The 19,883-nt window shown below is 51.9% G+C and overlaps 1 protein-coding gene across 4 annotated transcripts in view; it reads right to left on the bottom strand.

Annotated features, from left to right (window-relative positions):
* Positions 1-8,213: 8,213 nt before the first annotated feature.
* col5a1 (procollagen, type V, alpha 1) overlaps positions 8,214-19,883 on the bottom strand; it is a 367,061-nt gene continuing 355,391 nt past the window's right edge. For 2 of the 4 annotated variants that reach the window (XM_041193586.1, XM_041193588.1), the window contains exons 65-67: positions 17,998-18,066; positions 14,019-14,252; positions 9,890-10,940 (exon numbers count right to left, since the gene is read on the bottom strand). In XM_041193586.1, coding sequence (XP_041049520.1) covers positions 10,794-10,940; positions 14,019-14,252; positions 17,998-18,066 — 450 coding nt within the window. In that variant the 3' untranslated portion in view covers positions 9,890-10,793. Of the gene's footprint in view, positions 9,616-9,889; positions 10,941-14,018; positions 14,253-17,875; positions 17,945-17,997; positions 18,067-19,883 lie in introns of those variants that run through there. The other 2 variants (XR_005943793.1, XM_041193587.1) reach the window with 2 other exon arrangements.

Below are 19,883 nucleotides of genomic sequence, written 5' to 3' on the forward strand. Positions count from 1 at the left end.
TGGGACCCGTACCCCAACGAGAGTCAGTGTGTGTGGGGCGCGTACCCCAGTGAGAAAAAGTATGTATGTGGGACCCATACTCTGTGATAGTCAGTGTCTGTGGGACCCGTAACCCAGTGAGAGTCAGTTTGTGTGGGACCCGTACCCCAGTGAGAGTCAGTGTGTGTGGTTCCCGTACCCCAGTGAGAGTTACTGTCCGTGGGACCCGTACCCCATTGACAAAAAGCATGTGTTTGGGATCCATACCCAGTGAGATTCAGTGTCTGTGGGACCCGCACACAATTGAGAGTCAGTGTGTGTGGAATCCGTACCCCAGTGAGTTTCAGAGTGTGTGGAACCCGTGTCCCAATGACAGTCAGTGTGTCTGGGACCCTAACCCCAGTGAGAGTCAGTGTTTGTGGGACCCGTACCCAATTGAGGGTCAGTGTTTGTGGGACCCGTACCCCAGTGAGAGTCAGTGTGTGTGGGACCCGTACTCCAGTGAGAGTCTCTGTGTGTGGGGCCCGTACCCTAGTGAGAGTCAGTGTGTGTGGTACTTGCACCCCAGTGAGAGTCAGAGCGTGTGGGAGCCTTACCCCAGTGAGAGTCAGTGTGTGTGGGACTCGTTCCCAAGTGAGAATCAATGTGTTTAGGACCCGTACCCCAGTGAGAGTCTGTATGTGGGACCCGCACCCCAGTGAGAGTCAGTGTGTGCGGGACCCATACCCTTTTAGAGTCTGTGTGTGTGGAACCTGTACACCAGTGAGAGTCAGTTTGTGTGGGACCTGTACCACAGTGAGAGTCAGTGTGTGTGGAAACCGTACCCCAGTGAGAGTCAGTGTGTGTGGGACCCGGAGCGCAGTGAGAGTCAGTGTTTGTGGGACCCGTACCCCAGTGAGAAAAAGTATTTGTGTGGGACCCATACCCAGTGAGAGTCAGTGTGTGTGGGACCCATAACCTGTGAGTCAGTGTGTGTGGGACCCATAACCTGTGAGTCAGTGTGTGTGCGACCCTTACCACAGTGAGAGACAGTGTGTCTGGGACACGTACCCCAGTGAGAGTCAGTGTTTGTGGGACCTGTACCCCAGTGAGAATCAGTGTGTGTGGGACCAGTACCCCAGTGAGTGTTAGTGTCCGTGGGACCCGTACCCCATTGAGAAAAAGCATGTGTGTGCGACCAATACCCAGTGAGAAAAAGTATGTGTGTGGGATCCGTACCCCAGTGAGAGACAGTGTGTGTGGAACCCGTACCACAGTGAGAGTCAGTGTATGTGGAACCCGTACCCCAGTGAGAGTCAGTGTTTGTGGGACCCGTACCCCAGCGAGAGTCAGTGTGTGTGGGGCGCGTACCCCAGTGAGAAAAAGTATGTATGTGGGACCCAAATCCTGTGATAGTCAGTGTCTGTGGGACCCGTAATCCAGTGAGAGTCAGTTTGTGTGGGACCCGTACCCCAGTGAGAGTCAGTGTGTGTGGCGCCCATACCCCAGTGAGAGTTAGTGTTCGTGGGACCTGTACCCCAGTGAGAATCAGTGTGTGTGGGACCACTACTCCAGTGAGTGTTAGTGTCCGTGGGACCCGTACCCCATTGAGAAAAAGCATGTGTGTGCGACCAATACCCAGTGAGAAAAAGTATGTGTGTGGGATCCGTACCCCGGTGAGAGACAGTGTGTGTGGAACCCGTACCACAGTGAGAGTCAATGTGTGTGGAACCCGTACCCAGGTGAGAGTCAGTGTTTGTGGGACCCGTACCCCAGCCCAGTGAGAAAAAGTATGTATTTGGGACCCATACCCTGTGATAGTCAGTGTCTGTGGGACCCGTAATCCAGTGAGAGTCAGTTTGTGTGGGACTCATACCCCAGTGAGAGTCAGTGTGTGTGGCGCCCGTACCCCAGTGAGAGTTAGTGTTCGTGGGACCCGTACCCAATTGAGATAAAGCATGTGTTTGGGATCCGTACCCAGTGAGATTCAGTATCTGTGAAACCCGTTCCCCAGTGAGAGTCAGTGTGTGTGGAACCCAAACCACAGTTAGAGTCAGTGTGTGTGGGACCTGTACCCAGTAAGAGTCAATGTGTGTGGGACACGTACCGCAGTGAGAGTCTGTGTGTGTGGGAGCCATACTCCAGTGAGAGTCAGTGTGTGTGGGACCCATACCCCAGTGAGAGTCAGTGTGTGTGGGACCCGTACCCCAGTGAGAGTCAGTGTGTGTGGGACCCGTACCCCAGTGAGAGTCAGTGTATGTGGGATCCATACCCCAGTGAGAGTCAATGTGTTTGGGTGACGTACCCCAGTGAGAGTCAGTGTTTGTGGGAACCGTACCCCAGTGAGATTCAGTGTCTGTGGAACCCTTGCCACAGTGAGAGTTAGTTTGTTTGGGTCATGTACCCCAGTGAGAGTCCATGTGTGTGGGAACCGTGCCCCAATGAGAGTCAATATGTGGGACCAGTACCCCAGTGAGATTCAGTGTCTGTGGGACCCATACTCCAGTGAGAGTCAGTGTGTGCGGGACCCATACCCCAGTGAGAGTCATTATGTGGGACCTGTACCCCAGCAAGAGTCAGTGTGTGTGGGACCCGTACCCCAGTTAGACTCAATGTGTGTAGGACCCATACCCCATTGAGAGTCAGTGTGTGTGTGACCCGTACCCCAGTGAGAGTCATTGTGTGTGGGACAAGTCCCCCAGTGAGAGTCAGTGTGTGTGATACCTGTACCCAAGTGAGAGTCAGTGTGTGTGGGACACATACCTCAGTGAGAGTCAGTGTGTGTGGGACAAGTCCCCCAGTGAGAGTCAGTGTGTGTGAGACCTGTACCCCAGTGAGAGTCATTGTGGGTGGGGCACGTACCCTGGTGAGAGTAAGTGTGTGTGGTACCTGCACCCCAGTGAGAGTCAGTGCGTGTGGGAGCCTTACCCCATTGAGAGTCAGTGTGTGTTGCACCCTTACCCCAGTGCGAGTCAGTGTGTGTGCGACACATACCCCAGTGAGAGTCAGTGTGTGTGGAACCTGAACCCCAGTGAGAGTCAGTGTGTGTGGGACCCGTCCCCCAGTGAGAGTCAATGTGTGCGACCCGTACACCAGTGAGAGTTCTTGTGTGTGGGAACCGTACCCCAGTGAGAGTCAGTGTGTGTGGAACCCGTGCCCAAATGAGGGTCAATATGTTTGACCAGTATCCCAGTGAGAGTCAGTGTGTGTGGGACCCATCCCCTGTGAGAGTCAGTGTGTGTGGGACCCGTCCCACAGTGAGAGTTAGTTTGTGTGGAACCCGTACCCCAGTGAGAGTCAGTGTGTGTGGGACCCGCACCCCAGTGAGAAATAGTATGTGTGTGGTACGCCTACCCAGTGAGAGTCAGTGTGTGTGGAAACCGTACCCCAGTGAGAGTCAGTGTGTGTGGAACCCGTACCCCAGTGAGAGTCAGTGTGTGGGGGACCCGTACCCCAGTGAGAGTTAGCGTCCGTGGGACCCGTAACCCATTGAGAAAAAGCATGTTTGTGGGACCCATAACCAGTGAGAAAAAGTATTTGTGTGGGATCCGTACCCCAGTGAGTGTCAGTGTGTGTGGAACCCGTACCCCAGTGAGAGTCAGTGTGTGGAACCCATACCCCAGTGAGAGTCAGTGTGGGGGGGACATGTACCCCAGTGAGAGTCAGTTTGTGTGGGACCCGTAACCCAGCGAGAGTCAGTGTGTGTGGTGCCCGTACCCCAGTGAGAAAAAGCATGTATGTGGGACACATACCCTGTGAGACTCAGTGTCGGTGGGACCCGTACCCCAGTGAGTGTCAGCGTGTGTGGGACCCGTACCCCAGTGATAGTCAGTGTGTGTGGTGTCCGTACCCCAGTGAGAGTTAGTGTCCGTGAGACCCGTACCCCATTGAGAAAAAGCATGTGTTCGGGACCTGTACCCTGTGAGAGTCAGTATGTGTGGGACCCGTACCCAGTGAGTGTCAGTGTCTGTGTGACTCGTACCCCAATGAGAAAAAGTATGTGTGTGGGACCTGTACCCCAGTGAGGGTCAGTGTGTGTGGGACCCGTCCCCAGTGAGATTCAGTGTCTGTGGGACCCGCACTCCTGTGAGAGTCAGTGTATGTGGAACCTGTGCCCCACTAAGAGTCATTGTGTGTGGGACCCGTACCCCAGTGAAAGTCAGTGTGTTTGGGACCCGTCCCCAGTGAGATTCAGTGTCTGTGGGACCCGCACTCCTGTGAGAGTCAGTGTATGTGGAACCCGTGCCCCATTAAGAGTCAGTGTGTGTGGGACCCGTACCCTAGTGAGTGTCAGTGTGTGTGGTGCCCGTACCCCAGTGAGAGTTAGTGTCCGTGGGACCCATTCCCCATTGAGGAAATGCATGTGTTTGGGACCTGTACCCAGTGAGAGTCAGTATGTGTGGGTCCCGTACCCAGTGAGAGTCAGTGTCTGTGTGACTCGTACCCCAATGAGAAAAAGTATGTGTGTGGGACCTGTACCCCAGTGAGAGCCAGTGTGTGTGGGACCCGTACCTCAGTGAGAAAAAGTATGTGTGTGGGACCCGTACCCCAGTGAGAGTCAGTGTGTGTGGGACCTGTCCCCTGTGAGATTCAGTGTCTGTGGGACCCGCACTCCTGTGAGAGTCAGTGTGTGTGGGACCTGTACACCAGTGAGATTCAGTGTGTGTTGAACCCGTGCCCCACTGAGACTCAGTGTGTGTGGGACCCGTACCACAGTGAGAGTTAGTGTCCGTGGGTCCCGTAACCCATTGAGAAAAAGCCTGTGTGTGGAATCTGTACCCACCGCGAGTCAGTGAGTGTGGGACCCGTACCCTATCGAGAGTCAATGTGTGTGGGAGACGTACTCCAATGAGAGTTAGTGTGTGTGGGACACGTACCCCAGTGAGAGTCAATGTGTGTGGGAGCCGTAACCCAGTGAGATAAAGTATGTGTGTGGGAGCCGTACCCCAGTTAGAGTCAGTGGGTGTGGGACCCGCACTCCAGTGAGAGTCAATGTGTGTGGGAACCGTACCCCAGTAAGTTTCAATGTGTGTAGAACCCTAGCCCCAATGAGAGTCAGTGTGTGTTGAACCAATACCCCAACCAAGGTCAGTGTGTGTGTGGGACACGTACCCCAGTGAGGGTCAATGTGTGTGGGACCCGTACCCCAGTTAGAGTCGGTGTGTGTGGGACACGTACTCCAGTGAGAATCAGTGTGTGTGGGACATGTACCTCAGTGAGAGTCAGTGTGTGCGACCCGTAACCCAGAGAGTCAGTGTGTGTGGGACACGTACCCCAGTGAGTGTCAGTATGTGTGGCGCCCGTACCTCAGTGAGAGTTAGTTTCCTTGTGACCCGTAACCCATTGAGAAAAAGCATGTGTTTGGGACTTGTATCCAGTGAGAGTCAGTATGTGTGGCACCCGTACCCAGTGAGAGTCAATGTGTGTTGGACCAGTACCCCAGTGAGAGTCAGTGTCTGTGGGACCCGTACCCCAGTGAGAAAAAGTATGTGTGTGGGACCCGTACCCCAGTGAGAGTCAGTGTGTTTGGGACCCGTCCCCAGTGAGATTCAGTGTCTGTGGGACCCGCATTCCAGTGAGAGTCAGTGTGTGTGGGACCCGTACCCCGGTGAGATTCAGTGTGTGTGGAACCCCTGCCCCAATGAGAGTCAGTGTGTGTGGAACCCGTACCCCAGAGAGTCAGTGCGTGTGGGACTCGTACCCCAACAGGAGTCAGTGTGTGGGACACGTACCCCAGTGAGAGTCAGTGTGTGTGAGACCGTACCCCAGTGGGGGTCAGTGTGTGGGACCTGTACCCCACCGACCGTCAGAGTTTGTGGGACCCGTACTACAGTGAGACTCAGTATGTGTGTGGTACCCGAACACCCGTGAGAGTCAGTATGTGTGGGACCCGTGCCCAATGAGAGTCAATGTGTGTGGGACCCGTACCCTAGTGAGAGTCAGTGTGTGTGGGTCCCGTACCCCAGTGAGAGTCAGTGTGTGTGGGTCCCGTACCACAGTGAGAGTTAGTGTCCGTGGGACCTGTACCCCATTGAGAAAAATCATGTGTTTGGGACCTGTACCCAGTAAGAGTCAGTGTGGGACCTGTACCCCAGTGAGATTCAGTGTGTGTGGAACCCGTGCCCCACTGAGAGTCAGTGTGTGTGGGTCCCGTATCCCAGTTAGAGACAGTGCGAATTCCAGATTTCCACTCCCCTTTGTGTGAAAATGTGCTTCCTGACATTACCTCTGAACAGCTTTGCTAAATTTTTAAGGTTCTGCCTCTGCGTTTTTTGGACTCCGATCACTGGAGGAAATAGTTCCCCTCTATCAATGCTCTCAAATCCTGTATTTAACTTCAAAGCATTGGTGCGATCACCCCTGGTCTTCTACATGGAGGAAATTGAAACCTGGCCTATGTAATCTTTCCTTGTATTTTAACTTTTTTAGCCCCAGTTTCGTTCTGGTGAATCTGTTCTGCAGCCTCTCCAAGGTCTGTCTCACCTTCCTGAGGTACAGTGCCCGGAGCTGAACACAGCAACTCCAGTTGGGGCCTAACCAGATCTCTGTACACCTGTACCCTCACTTCCACCCCTATGTGTGCCAAACCTCTTGTGGTAAAGGCCAACATTCCATTTACCCTGTGAATTATTTTTTGTAACCATATACCAGCATCAGTTTATTCTGTACTTTGATTCCTATATCTCTGTTCCTCCCCTGTTCCTCCATTTACCCCATTTGGAAAATATTCTGATTACTCCTCGGTCTGAAGTGGATGATCTCCCACTTCCCTGTGTCGAATCCAATCACAGTTACCCCCACTGTCCAAACCTATCAATGTCCCTTTGCAACTTTCTCCTTCAGTCTGTAGCTTTCCTGACCCCCCTAACGCATTGTCAAACTTGGATATAGTGCTCTCTATTCCTTCAGCCAAGTCACTGATACATATTGTGAAAAGCTGAAATCCCGGTATAGACCCTGGGAATAGCATTAGTCACAATCCTCCAATTTCAGTCCATACAACAACGACAACTTGCATTTATATAGTAACTTTACATAGTAAAACATCCTAAGGGCTTCGCAGGTGCATTAGCCAATGAAATTCAACACTGAACCCCCATACAGACCAAAAACTTGGTCAAAGAGTTGTGTTTAAAGCAGCAGGTTAAAGGTGGAAGCGAGGTGGAGAGGGTTGGGGAGGAAATTCCAAAGCTTAGTGCCCAGGCAGTTGAAGGCATCATTGTCCAGGCAGAGTGATTAAAATCGGAGATGTTTAATAGGTCAGGGTTGGTTGAGCGCAGAGATCTGCATGAGAGGGCTCCAGGTGCTGGGGGAGGTTAAAAAGATATGTTGGGTTGTAGGGGCTGGAGGAGATTACAGAGATATGTAGGGTTGTAGGGGCTGGAAGAGGTTACAGAGATATGGAGGGTTGTAGGGGCTGGAGGAGATTACAGATATAGGGAGGGTTGTAGGGGCTGGAGGAGGTTACAGAGATAGGGAGGAGTACAGAGACTGGAGGAGGTTACAGAGATAAGGAGGGGTATAGAGATTGGAGGAGGTTACAGAGATAGGGAGGGGTATAGAGACTGGAGGTGGTTACAGAGATAGGGAGGGGTATAGAGACTGGAGGAGGTTACAGAGATAGGGAGGGGTATAGAGACTGGAGGAGGTTACAGAGATAGGGAGGGGTAAGGTCATGGAGGCATTTGGAAAGATGGGTGAGAATTTTAAAATTGACGTTCTGTTTGACCAGGAGTCAGTGTCGATCAGCAAACCCAGGGTGTGATCGGTGATGGGAACCCACTGTGAACAGCAGAGTTTTTGGATGACCTCAAGGTTACAGAGGGTAGAATGTGGGGAACCAGCCAGGAGTGTTGTGGAATAGTCAAGTCTATGTAACGAAGGCATAGATGAGGGTTTCAGCAGCAGGTGAGCAGAGACAGGGGCAGAGTTGGGTGAAGGTACAGGGTGAAAATATTTAGTTTTATCCAAAATCCCTGTCTGCTCCCCCCTAACTAATTTTATATCCAAGCCAACTGATTGCCTCCAATTCCCATGTGCTCTCATTTTCAGAAGGCACCTGGAAATCAATAGAAATAACATCCAGATACACTCCCTTATCTATTAGTTCAGTTGCCTCTTCCAAAAGTTCATCTAGGTTTGTTAGAGATCAGTCCACCTTTCTGATTTCCAGGTAGTTCTCAGGGCTCATACATGTTGTACCTCTTATTAAGTTCTGGCCACCTCTAGAGCTGTGAATGGACTGGATAGAATTCTTTGTTTCATGAACAAGTTTATTGGGATCTCAAACATTTACAATATGTCACATGACAATTATAACGATCTGATCAAAGATTCAGGGCCAATAAAAAGTACCAAAAAACCCTCCAACAGTTCATCATTAACAATATTTTATGTTCAAGTCACATGTTTCTTAAGAAAAATAAAATTACAAAAGTATTTTTAACGCAAAGGCAATACCGGCTTGGATAGCAGTGAAGAGAGAGTGAGGGGGAGAGAGAGAAACCGAGAGAATGAGAGAGGGAGGCAGAGAGAGTGGGAGACACACAGAGATACAGCAGGAAAGTGAGTGTCTGAGATAGAGAGAGACTGTGCGGTGAGAGCTGTATGTGTGTGAATGAGAGAGGGATCATGTGAGAGAGAGTAGCAGACAGTGAGAGAATGAAAGTGTGTCAGAATGTGGGACAGAGAGAGAAAGAGACAGTGAATGAGAGAGATGGAGAGAGAAAAAGAGGCAGTGAGTGGGAGAGATAGGGAGATGGAGAGAGAGAAAAAGAGATTGAGAAAGATAGTGAGGAAGAGAGAGAGTAGCAGCGAGTGAGAGAGGCCTAGAGAAAAAGTACATGATGCAATAGAGAAAGAGAAATCGAATGAGAAATGAATAGAGAGAGAGATATATATATAAAGAAGCCACTCTGTAAGAGGTGAGGCAGTGAGAAGTGGGTGAGGAGAAGGGAAGAGATGGATAAAACGATCAGAATAAATGGAATGATAGGAGTTCAGGGCCAGGCAGTGAGATGTGGGGCCAACAATCTCAAACTGCAGCAAAAAAATAATCAGCAAAAAATGCAAAACTCAACAAAAGAAAGAGTACGATGGAAAAGGATGTGATGAAAAGTGAGCACAGGATGACTGTTGAAAGCTGTTACCCTAATGTTTAGGGATAATTTATCAATGAAAACAATAAGATCTAGATTGATGTTTCTATCCAATACATAAATTAGCACCACAAACATCCCACTGCTGGTTATTGGCAGTGGCTGTTCTCAACTCCCTGCTCTTGTAAAAACTCAATCTGAAAATGGAAATCGAAAATAATGCACAATTTACACAGAGGGGAGGGGGAGAGAGATCACATTGAAGGAGACTCTCCTGTTCTTCGAAAAAAAAGTCTGAATATATGAATATGAAACAGAATGCATAATGTTGATAGAGCTGGGTTTCAGGCGGCAGTGGGACCATTAGGGAGCTTCGATCCTTGGGACAACATTCAAGGGACATCAGTTGTGCATTGTAAATAAAATCAACAGCATTAATCGGACAAAATAGCACCACAGGCGAGACGTTTAAATAGCACCTAAATCTTCGGAAAACGCCTTGTCTCCTCGTCGTACAGAGTTTTCTGGTTAATCTTCAGGCACCTCTGGCAAGGCGTAGCTGCTAAGTGATGCAAAAGGCAGGCTTTAGAGAGGTCCTTAACCGGAAGCTACCCTTTCTCTCCTACCCCTCCCACCTCCCCCACCCTCACCCCCACACCCCCCCACCCTCCATCAAGAACGCAATGACTTTAGAACTGAGATAGTTTCATGAAACAAGGAATAGTGCGTGTTCCAGGACAAAAATTCCTACTTTAACCTTAAAATGCGGAATAAGCTCAAAATCTGGAAACTGTAGCAGGAGGCAGCAAAGTATGTGTTATAGAGCCATGTGCTTTTGATAATGCAGCAGAGCAGGTTTATTAATCCTAGATAACACATTTTTATATATTTATATATATATTTTGCACATTAGGTAAAAATGATGAGTTATCCTTGTACATTTTAACAGAGTCACATGCATTGATTCCAAAGCCAGAAGCTGCAGGGAGAATTAAAATATTATACAATAAAATATTTACTTACAAACGTACAAAAATTTGTTTCAAAAAGAAATAATAAATTGTCAGCACCATTTCTGAGGAAGGGTTTCAATTCAAAACATTTATTTGAGGAGATTTAAAAAAAACCTATGAATCTGAAATAAGAGCACAAAATATTGCAGGAGGTACAGAGAGAGAGAGAGGTTCAGTCAGTTTCAGAAGGAGAGAAGTGGCTGATTGTTCACAATGGGAGGGGCCGCTCTGGAACGGAGTTACCCCAAAACATGAACCCGACTTTCTCTGGCCGAGACTGACCACTCGTGGCTGCTTGATCAGAGAGATTTCCTGTTGGTTTTCAAAACTTCACTTAGCTTTGGGGGTGTGGGGGCGAGGGAGTGGGGAGGGGGCTAGAATTTAACAGCCTCGAGGTTGTCTAATTGTTCACCGCACTAGTTTAAAGTCTGGAGGTTCCTGTTTGCCGAAAGCTGGATATTCATTTCCAGGTACAGTTTTCCTATCGAAGGTGAAGGGTGAAGTCAGAACTCAGCTTCATTTCTCCAGTCTGTCAACTCGCTCAGTGAGGTTACAGTGTTGTTGCTTTCTGCACTCTCTCATTCTTCCTCTGTGTGTGTGCACATGTGTTTGTGTGCGTTTGTGAGTGTCAGTGGGTGTGTGTAGGTGTGTGTGTGTGTGTGTGTGTGTGTGTGTGTGTGTGTGTTTAAACAGTTTTTGTCTCTCTCTGTGAAGGCTGTAATCTTTATCCCACGAAACAGACAGGTCCAATTTCAAAGCCAAATTTCTGGCCTGACTCTCCAAAGTCATTGAACATGATGTCGATGAAGGGCAGCTGCTCCACTTTGGGAGTATTAATCTGTAATATCGTCTTCTGATAGCCTTTCCTTGTCTGCAAAGAGAAAGAGAGAATGGGGCAAGTTAGAAAACTGTTTCGGAATCCCGAAAGGACTAAATCTGTAGAGGGTTTGTTCTTCCAGAGAGAACTGGCATGGACATAATGGGCTAAATGGCCTCCTTCTGCCCTCTATCCATTCTCTGTTTCTATGGTTTAGGGGCTCTGAGCAGGAATTGGTGCAAATCCTGCTCCTGGAGAAAATAACGTGAGACTGAATAATTGGAATTTCTGGACTATTGGGTATAACTTGGGGTCATATCAGCTCAGAGACCCAAAATGCATCAGGAAACTCACACTGCTTTGCCCTGGAACAAAACGGCAACCTCTGAGTGCCTTGTTACTGCCCTGGTCATTATCAATCAACACTGACTCAAGGAATCCGCTTCATGTTGAGGATTGAGTTATTAATATGGTGAGTGGGAATGGAAGCTTTTAATGTGGGGTGAGAGGCAGCAACTTCAAAATTTTCAGCTCAGTAGAAGGTAGGGTGGGCGGGGGAGAAGGGTGGGTGTGGGGAGAAGGGTGGGCTTGGTGAGAAGGGTGGGCACAGTGAGAAGGGTGGGCGGGGGAGAAGGGTGGGCACAGTGAGAAGGGTGGGCACGGGGAGAAGGGTGGGTGGGGGAGAAGGGTGGGTGGGGGAGAAGGGTGGGTGTGGGGAGAAGGGTGGGCGTGGGGAGAAGGGTGGCCACGGTGAGAAGGGTGGGCAGGGGAGAAGGGTGGGCATGGAGAAGGGCGGGCGCGGGGAGAACATTGGGCACAGTGAGAAGGGTGGGCGGGGAGAAGTGTGGCTGCGGAGAGAAGGGCGGGCACGGGGAGAAGGGTGGGTGGGGGAGAAGGATGGGCGTGGGGAGAAGGGTGGGTGCGGGGAGAAGGGTGGGTGCGGGGAGAAGGGTGGGCGGGGAGAAGTGTGGCTGCGGAGAGAAGGGCGGGCACGGGGAGAAGGGTGGGTGCGAGGAGAAGGGTGGGCGCAGGGAGAAGGGTGGGCGCAGGGAGAAGGTGGGTGGGGGAGAAGGTGGGTGGGGGAGAAGGGTGGGCGCGGGGAGAAGGGTGGGCGCAGGGAGAAGGTAGGTGGGGGAGAAGGTGGGTGGGGGAGAAGGGTGGGTGCAGGGAGAAGGTAGGTGGGGGAGAAGGGTGGGCGCAGGGAGAAGGGTGGGCGCAGGGAGAAGGGTGGGCGCAGGGAGAAGGGTGGGCGCAGGGAGAAGGGTGGGCGCAGGGAGAAGGGTGGGCGCAGGGAGAAGGGTGGGCGGGGGAGAAGGGTGGGCGGGGGAGAAGGGTGGGCGGGGGAGAAGGGTGGGCGCAGGGAGAAGGGTGGGCGCAGGGAGAAGGGTGGGCGCAGGGAGAAGGGTGGGCGCAGGGAGAAGGGCGGGCGCAGGGAGAACATTGGGCACGGTGAGAAGGGTGGGCGGGGAGAAGTGTGGCTGCGGGGAGAAGGGTGGGCACGGTGAGAAGGATGGGCGTGGGGAGAAGGGTGAGCGCGGGGAGAAGGGTGGGCGCGGGGAGAAGGGTGGGCGCGGGGAGAAGGGTGGGCGCGGGGAGAAGGGTGGGCGCGGGGAGAAGGGTGGGCGCGGGGAGAAGGGTGGGCGCGGGGAGAAGGGTGGGCGGGGAGAAGGGTGGCTGCGAGGAGAAGGGTGGGTGCGGGGAGAAGGGTGGGTGCGGGGAGAAGGGTGGGTGCGGGGAGAAGGGTGGGCGCGGGGAGGTGGGTGGGGGAGAAGGGTGGGCGCAGGGAGAAGGGTGGGCGCAGGGAGAAGGGTGGGCGCAGGGAGAAGGGTGGGCGCAGGGAGAAGGGTGGGCGCAGGGAGAAGGGTGGGCGGGGGAGAAGGATGGGCACAGGGAGAAGGATGGGCGCAGGGAGAAGGATGGGTGCAGGGAGAAGGTGGGTCGGGGAGAAGGGTGGGCGCAGGGAGAAGGTAGGTGGGGGAGAAGGGTGGGCGCAGGGAGAAGGGTGGGCGCAGGGAGAAGGGTGGGCGCAGGGAGAAGGGTGGGCGCAGGGAGAAGGATGGGCGCAGGGAGAAGGTGGGTGGGGGAGAAGGGTGGGCGCGGGGAGAAGGGTGGGCGCAGGGAGAAGGGTGGGCGCAGGGAGAAGGGTGGGCGCAGGGAGAAGGTAGGTGGGGGAGAAGGGTGGGTGGGGGAGAAGGGTGGGTGGGGGAGAAGGGTGGGCACGGGGAGAAGGGTGGGCACAGGAATGCTGGCTGATTTCCCTTCTTGCATACCCAAGGGCCAATTGTAATTCTTACTGCCTTTTTGCTAGGATCTGCCACGTGAACTATAACCTGGGGGATGATTTTTCCCTCGTCAGGCAGGTTTGGCCTCCTTGACTGTCCCCCGGAGTTGGGGCTGGCCTGCGATTTCAGGTTGGGGGGGATAATTAAGGCCGGCCCAGTGTGAGTCCTGCGGGGCTGTACTCAGAGCTACCCGTTTTGGTGGTGGGGGAGGAGTGCGAGTGGGGAATTGTGCGTGGGTGTGTTGCAGGAAAAGCTGCCTGAGGCACTGAGCTGCCTCAGGGAGAGGAAGAGTTTAAAGGCTAAAAATAAAGATTTCCAAAATGTTCTAAAACATGTCGCCTCTTGTGACTCTGTCACATGGAGCATGGACATCTTATTAATGAAATGTTTTAATTTTTATTTAATTTTTATTTAATTTTTGTTTGCTGTTGGAAAACTCAAACCGCCCGTGGATGAGGTTTCCTAAAACATTCAAAAGGCGCTTGGCCTTCTTGCCAACTGTAAGGTTGGACAGGCAGTGACAGGCCTTTTAATTGTCGGCGGGTATGCACTGCCAACTCCTGCATGTGCCTGCCAACCAAAATACCCCGCCAGTGTGCGATAAATACCCTGCCAGTGTGCGATAAATACCACGCCAGTGTGCGATAAATACCACGCCAGTGTGCGATAAATACCACGCCAGTGTGCGATAAATACCACGCCAGTGTGCGATGACGCTGGGATGCCCGCCCAACGAGCAGAAAATTCTGCCTCTGGGACAAAAGCCAGAGAGTAACGTTGAGATAACTGCTTCAATAATTTGGAGAAACCTTTTTGCTTTAACCCAAAAGAGTGAAGAGGATACACTCACTGCACATTTGTCTACAATGGCTTGGATGTAAGGGTTGTTGTCATATGACATCTCTTCATCGTTCGAGCCCAGGAAACGAATGGCCTTGTCATAATTGTCTGTGGTCGAGTCGTACCAGGCCACAGTTTGGTGGCAGTTGTAGGTCAGGTTCTGGTGGGCAGAGGCACTCAACAGCCTCAGGAAGGTCATCTGTACCACTCCAACTGGATTACTGTCTGCATCTGTATAGGACAGCTGATTGTGGAGAAGGAAAGAGCAAGAGAAGGGTAACAATTCAAACCAAACACCTACAACTCACTCACAGGCAACTGCTACCAGGAGACCCCTGGGCTAGACATGTGTACTGATTGTCCAGATAGGATTTGGGGTATGTTTAACCCAGTAAAATCTCAGTCTCTCACTGAGAACATTTCACAGCTGGGCTGAATGGTTAACCCTGTTAAATGGAGCAGAAAGTACACAATTTTAATTTATTGTCAAGACAGGGAGCCAAGAATTTTCATCATAGGAGGTCCAATGGGCTCAACAAATCAGTCCGTATTTGCCCCCATACCGCCCACCCATCTCACCCCACCTGCCTCTCTCCTGCCCCTCTCACCAACTTCTCACCTACACCCAACCTGCCTCTCCCCAACTGCCTCTCCCTCACATCCCCTCTGCCTAACCCCCATCAACTCTCACCTCAACTCCACCTATCAATCCTCTCCCTCAAACCTAGACCCCCCTTCTCATCATTTCCTCAACAACCCATCTCCTAAAACACATATTTGCCCCTTGACCACAATTTGTATTCTCTAGCCACCCCCACACACCTGTACCCTCACCCCCCCACACTCCTGCCCCTTCACTCCCCTCACATTCCCTGCCCCTCACCCCCTCCCACACTCCATCACCTTTCAGCCCCTCACACTCCTGCATCCGCACTCCCCAACACTCCAGCCTCCCTCGCACCCCCCACCCCACCCCACCCCACCCCCACCCCTGTGCCCATCACCCTCCCAGTGAGCTCTGTGTTCAGGTTTGGATCCAGTGTCAATTGCTGTGCCCAGTCGAACTTCCCAGTGACATCACCTTTGAACCGAGGGAGTCTCCTGCTGCTTGACTGTGAATGCCAGAAAGAAGCCAATTTGAAACAAAACACATTCACCAACCACTGATCCAGGATCCTCAGGCGATTCCAGGCTCCTCCCAACACTCATTAGAGTGACGTGACTGAACACAAGGGAAAAAGGCATGCAGGAAGTGGGAGGGGTAACAAAGCAAGCAGGAGAGAACTGGACGGCAACAGAACCAGACCCATCACAACCTCCTTTCTAGACTTTATTTGAGTTGGGATTCATTCTGGAGCGAACAACGACACTGAAGGAACAGCAATATATTTCCAAATCAGGAAATGAGTGACCTGGGGGAACTTCCAGGTGGCGGCGCTCCCATCTATCTGCTGACCTCGTCCTTCTAGATGGTAGTGGTCGTGGGTTTGAAAGGTGCTGTCGAAGGAGCCTTGGTGAATTCCTGCAGTGCATCTTGTAGATGGTACACACTGCTGCTACTGTGCGTTGGTGGTGGAGGGAGTGAATGGTTGTGGATGGGGTGCCAAACAAGTGAGGCTGCTTTGTCCTGGACGGTGACCAGCTTCTTGAGTGTTGTGGGAGCTGCACTCATCCAGGCAATTGGGGAGTGTTCCATCACACTCCTGCCTTGTGCCTTGTAGATGGTGGACAGGCTTTGGGGAATCAGGAGGTGAGTTACTCGTCACAGAATTCCCAGCCTCTGACATGCTCTTGTAGCCACAGTATTTATATGGCTAGTCCAATTCAGTTTCTGGTCAATGGTAACCCTCCAGGATGTTGATAGTGAGGGATTCAGTGAAGGTAATGCCATTGAACATCAAGGGGTGATGGTTAGATTCTCTCTTGTTGGAGATGGTCAATGCCTGGCACTTGTGTGGCACGAATGTTACTTGTCAGCCCAAACCTGGCTATTGTCCAGGTCTTGCTGCATTTGGACATGGACTGCTTCAGTATCTGAGGAGTCGCGAATGGTGCTGAACGTTGAGCAATCATCAGCGAACATCCCCACTTCTGACCTTATGATGGAAGGAAGGTCATTGATGAAGCAGCTGAAGATGAGCCAAGGACACTACCCTGAGGAACTCCTGCAGTGATGTCCTGGAGCTGAGATGATTGACCTCCAACAACCTCAGGGGAGTGAGATCCGTGTGACACCTCTGGCAGACGGAGATTTCTATAACACAGCATGGACTTCCGCACCCGGGGCCCGGATCAAGGTAACACCAGGAGTAACTTCCATCCTGCTCGCTATGCGACATAATCCAAGAAGTGAAGGTAAACTCAATGAAAGCGCAAACTCCTTAGGGCCTCTCAGGATTTTAACAGCTGTGGGATGCTTGCAAGGTATCTGGTGAAGCAGAAGAAGATAAAGTCCCAGAGACGTGCTGCCATGTCTCAGAGAGGTGGAGTGTGTAGCCGGCTGGAGCACAGAGGGATCAGGAGAGGAAACAGAAAGTTCAAAACTGGAAGAGGAGCAGAGAAAAACCAGGGTTGCTGACACTGAGCTGCTCAGACTTTCTGGGAATTTTGCCGTGCCCACCAGACCAATGTCCAAACAGTCGGGGGAGGCAAAAGGTTCGTTAGTCCATTCCCCAGGGGCACTAAAGCAAACTCATTAATATTTTTAAGAGCGCTTCAGGCAAATGGGTGATATTCTAAAAATGGATTTACGCCCACCATCAATTTGTCTCTGGGATGTAGTAAAGCTCCCACACTGACCCTCACTGGGGCACGGATCCCCCACACCCTGACTCTCACTGGGGTACGGGTCCCACACACACTGACTCTCACTGGGGTACGGGTCCCACACACACTGACTCTCACTGGGGTACGGGTCCCACACACACTGACTCTCACTGGGGTACGGGTCCCACACACACTGACTCTCACTGGGGTACGTGTCCCACACACACTGACTCTCACTGGGATACAGGTCCCACACGCACTGACTGTCACTGGGGTACAGGTCCTACACACACTGACTCTCACTGGGATACAGGTCCTACATACACTGACTCTCACTGGGATACAGGTCCTACACACACTGACTCTCACTGGGGTACAGGTCCTACACACACTGACTCTCACTGGGGTACAGGTCCTACACACACTGACTCTCACTGGGGTACAGGTCCTACACACACTGACTCTCACTGGGGTACAGGTCCTACACACACTGACTCTCACTGGGGTACAGGTCCTACACACACTGACTCTCACTGGGGTACAGGTCCTACGCACACTGGCTCTCACTGGGGTACGGATCCCACACACACTGACTCTCACTGGGGTACAGGTCCTACACACACTGACTCTCACTGGGGTACAGGTCCTACACACACTGGCTCTCACTGGGGTATGGGTCCCACACACACTGACTCTCACTGGTAACGGATCCCACACACACTGAATCTCACTGGGGTTCGGATCCCACACACACTGACTCTCACTGGGATACGGGTCCCACACACATTGACTCTCTCTGGGGTATGGGTCCCACACACACTGACTCTCTCTGGGGTATGGGTCCCACACACACTGACTCTCTCTGGGGTATGGGTCCCACACACACTGACTCTCACTGGGATACGGGTTCCATGGGCAGTGACAATCTCTGGTCAGTGGTCGTGTGGAGCGAGGGGGAATATCAATTATATTTTTCTCTGAGTAACTCAGTGAGTGTGACTGAGCAGAGTAAAGTGTGTGTGATAGTACTGAGCAGCCAGATTAGAAAGCAGCTGCCTTTGCCAGCCGGGAAATAAGATGCAGTGCAGTCTAGCCACTTACCAGGGCACCTCGCTTGTACTGACTATACCAAGAACCAGGCTGCTCTTTCGGCCAACGAGCCATTTTGCTCTGAAAAATACGAGACTGATTACAGACTGGAAAGGAAAACAATGACTGCTTACCAGATTACCACGCTTGTATTCACTGAACCAGGAGCCTGGTACCTCCTTGGGCCAAGATGTGACTCTTGCCTGATGCGAAATAGGAGGACAAAGGAGAAAATGAAAATAAGTTAATGTGCAAACTATCAAACTGAGTAATCTTGGTGAGCACAAGAAAATCACAATTTAGTGGAAAGTCTGAAAGCTTAACTGTCTTTTTATTACCACCAGCTGATCTCCCTGAGGACATGGGTTCTCACTGGGTTACGGGTCCCACACACATTGACTCTCACTGGGGTACGGGTCCCACACACACTGACTCTCACTGGGGTACGGGTCCCACACACACTGACTCTCACTGGGGTACGGGTCCCACACACACTGACTCTCACTGGGGTACGGGTCCCACACACACTGACTCCCACTGAGGTACGGGTCCCACACACACTGACTCTCACTGGTGTACAGGTCCCACACACACTGACTCTCACTGGTGTACAGGTCCCACACAGACTGACTCTCACTGGGGTACGGGTCCCACACACACTGACTCTCACTGGGGTACTGACTGGTTAACTATTTCCCCTTCTGCACTTAGTCCCTGGACCTGTTGGGGAAGACTGCTGCTAACTGCACCCGTACTACCGGGCGAGAGGCTCTCCTTACCGGCCGGCTGCCCTGCCTGCTCACTGGTTAACTATTTCCCCTTCTGTACTTGTACAGGTTCCACACACACTGACTCTCACTGGGGTACGGGTCCCACATACACTGACTCTCACTGTGGTATGGGTCCCACACACATTAACTCTCACGGGGGTACGGGTCCCACACACAATGACTCTCACTGGGGTATGGGTCCCACACACATTAACTCTCACGGGGGCATGGGTCCCACACACACTGACTCTCACTGGGGTACGGGTCCCACACACACTGACTCTCACTGGAGTACGGGTACCACACACACTGACTCTCACTGGGGTATTGTTCCCACACACATTAACTCTCACTGTGGTACAGGTCCCACACACACTGACTCTCACTGGGGTACTTGTCCCACACACACTGACTCTCACTGGGGTACGGGTCCCACACACACTGACTCTCACTGGGGTACGGGTCCCACACTCACTGACTCTCACTGGGGTACGGGTACCACCTGCACTTTCCATTTTGTGCTGTGTGAGGCAGTCTCTGGGTGTCAGCGGCATGTTCAGCTGTGGGAAGCCTCCTGGTTTAGGCTGACACTGCTCAGCTGATCTCCATACCCGTGGAATGAACAAAAAAAAATGCATGAAAGTGGCTGCAATTTGCGTACAGCATGATCGCACGATCAGATGTGTGATAATGAGCTGGTGATGTGTTTTTTGGTGATGTTGGCTGAGAGATGAATATTGGCCAGGAGATCAGCAACATTTCCCTGCTCTTTGAGTCCTGCCATTGGCTGATTACAGTCAATGAGAGGGTTTAATGCCTCATCTGAAAGATAGCACATCTGACAGTGCAGCATGCCATCAGCACTGCACCCAGGGTGTTAGCCGGGAGTAAGGAGCTCAAATCTCTGGTTTGGGTCTTGAATTCAGAAACTGGTGTCTCAGAGGTGAGACTGCTGCCCGCTGGAACCTGGACTCAATCGGCCAGGCCTGACACCGGCATGGAGGAAAAGAGATAATTTCCTTCCTTTTGGTCTTTTCAGGTTTGATCATTCATGTTTGAAAAGATTAACAGACCCTCACAAAGCAGGTACCTGCCCCTGTGCTCAGTGGGAAAGGCATCGGAATGCTAACATGTTTCTGAATAGTTAGGAATGTTATTGTGAGACCGCAGGGGTGGGGCGTGTGAGACCGTGGGGGAGGGATTGGTGACTGTGGGGGAGGGGTTTATGTGACTGTGGGGGAGGGGTTTAT

The sequence above is a fragment of the Carcharodon carcharias genome, chromosome 8 (genome assembly GCF_017639515.1).
Source record: "Carcharodon carcharias isolate sCarCar2 chromosome 8, sCarCar2.pri, whole genome shotgun sequence".
Taxonomy (NCBI): domain Eukaryota; kingdom Metazoa; phylum Chordata; class Chondrichthyes; order Lamniformes; family Lamnidae; genus Carcharodon; species Carcharodon carcharias.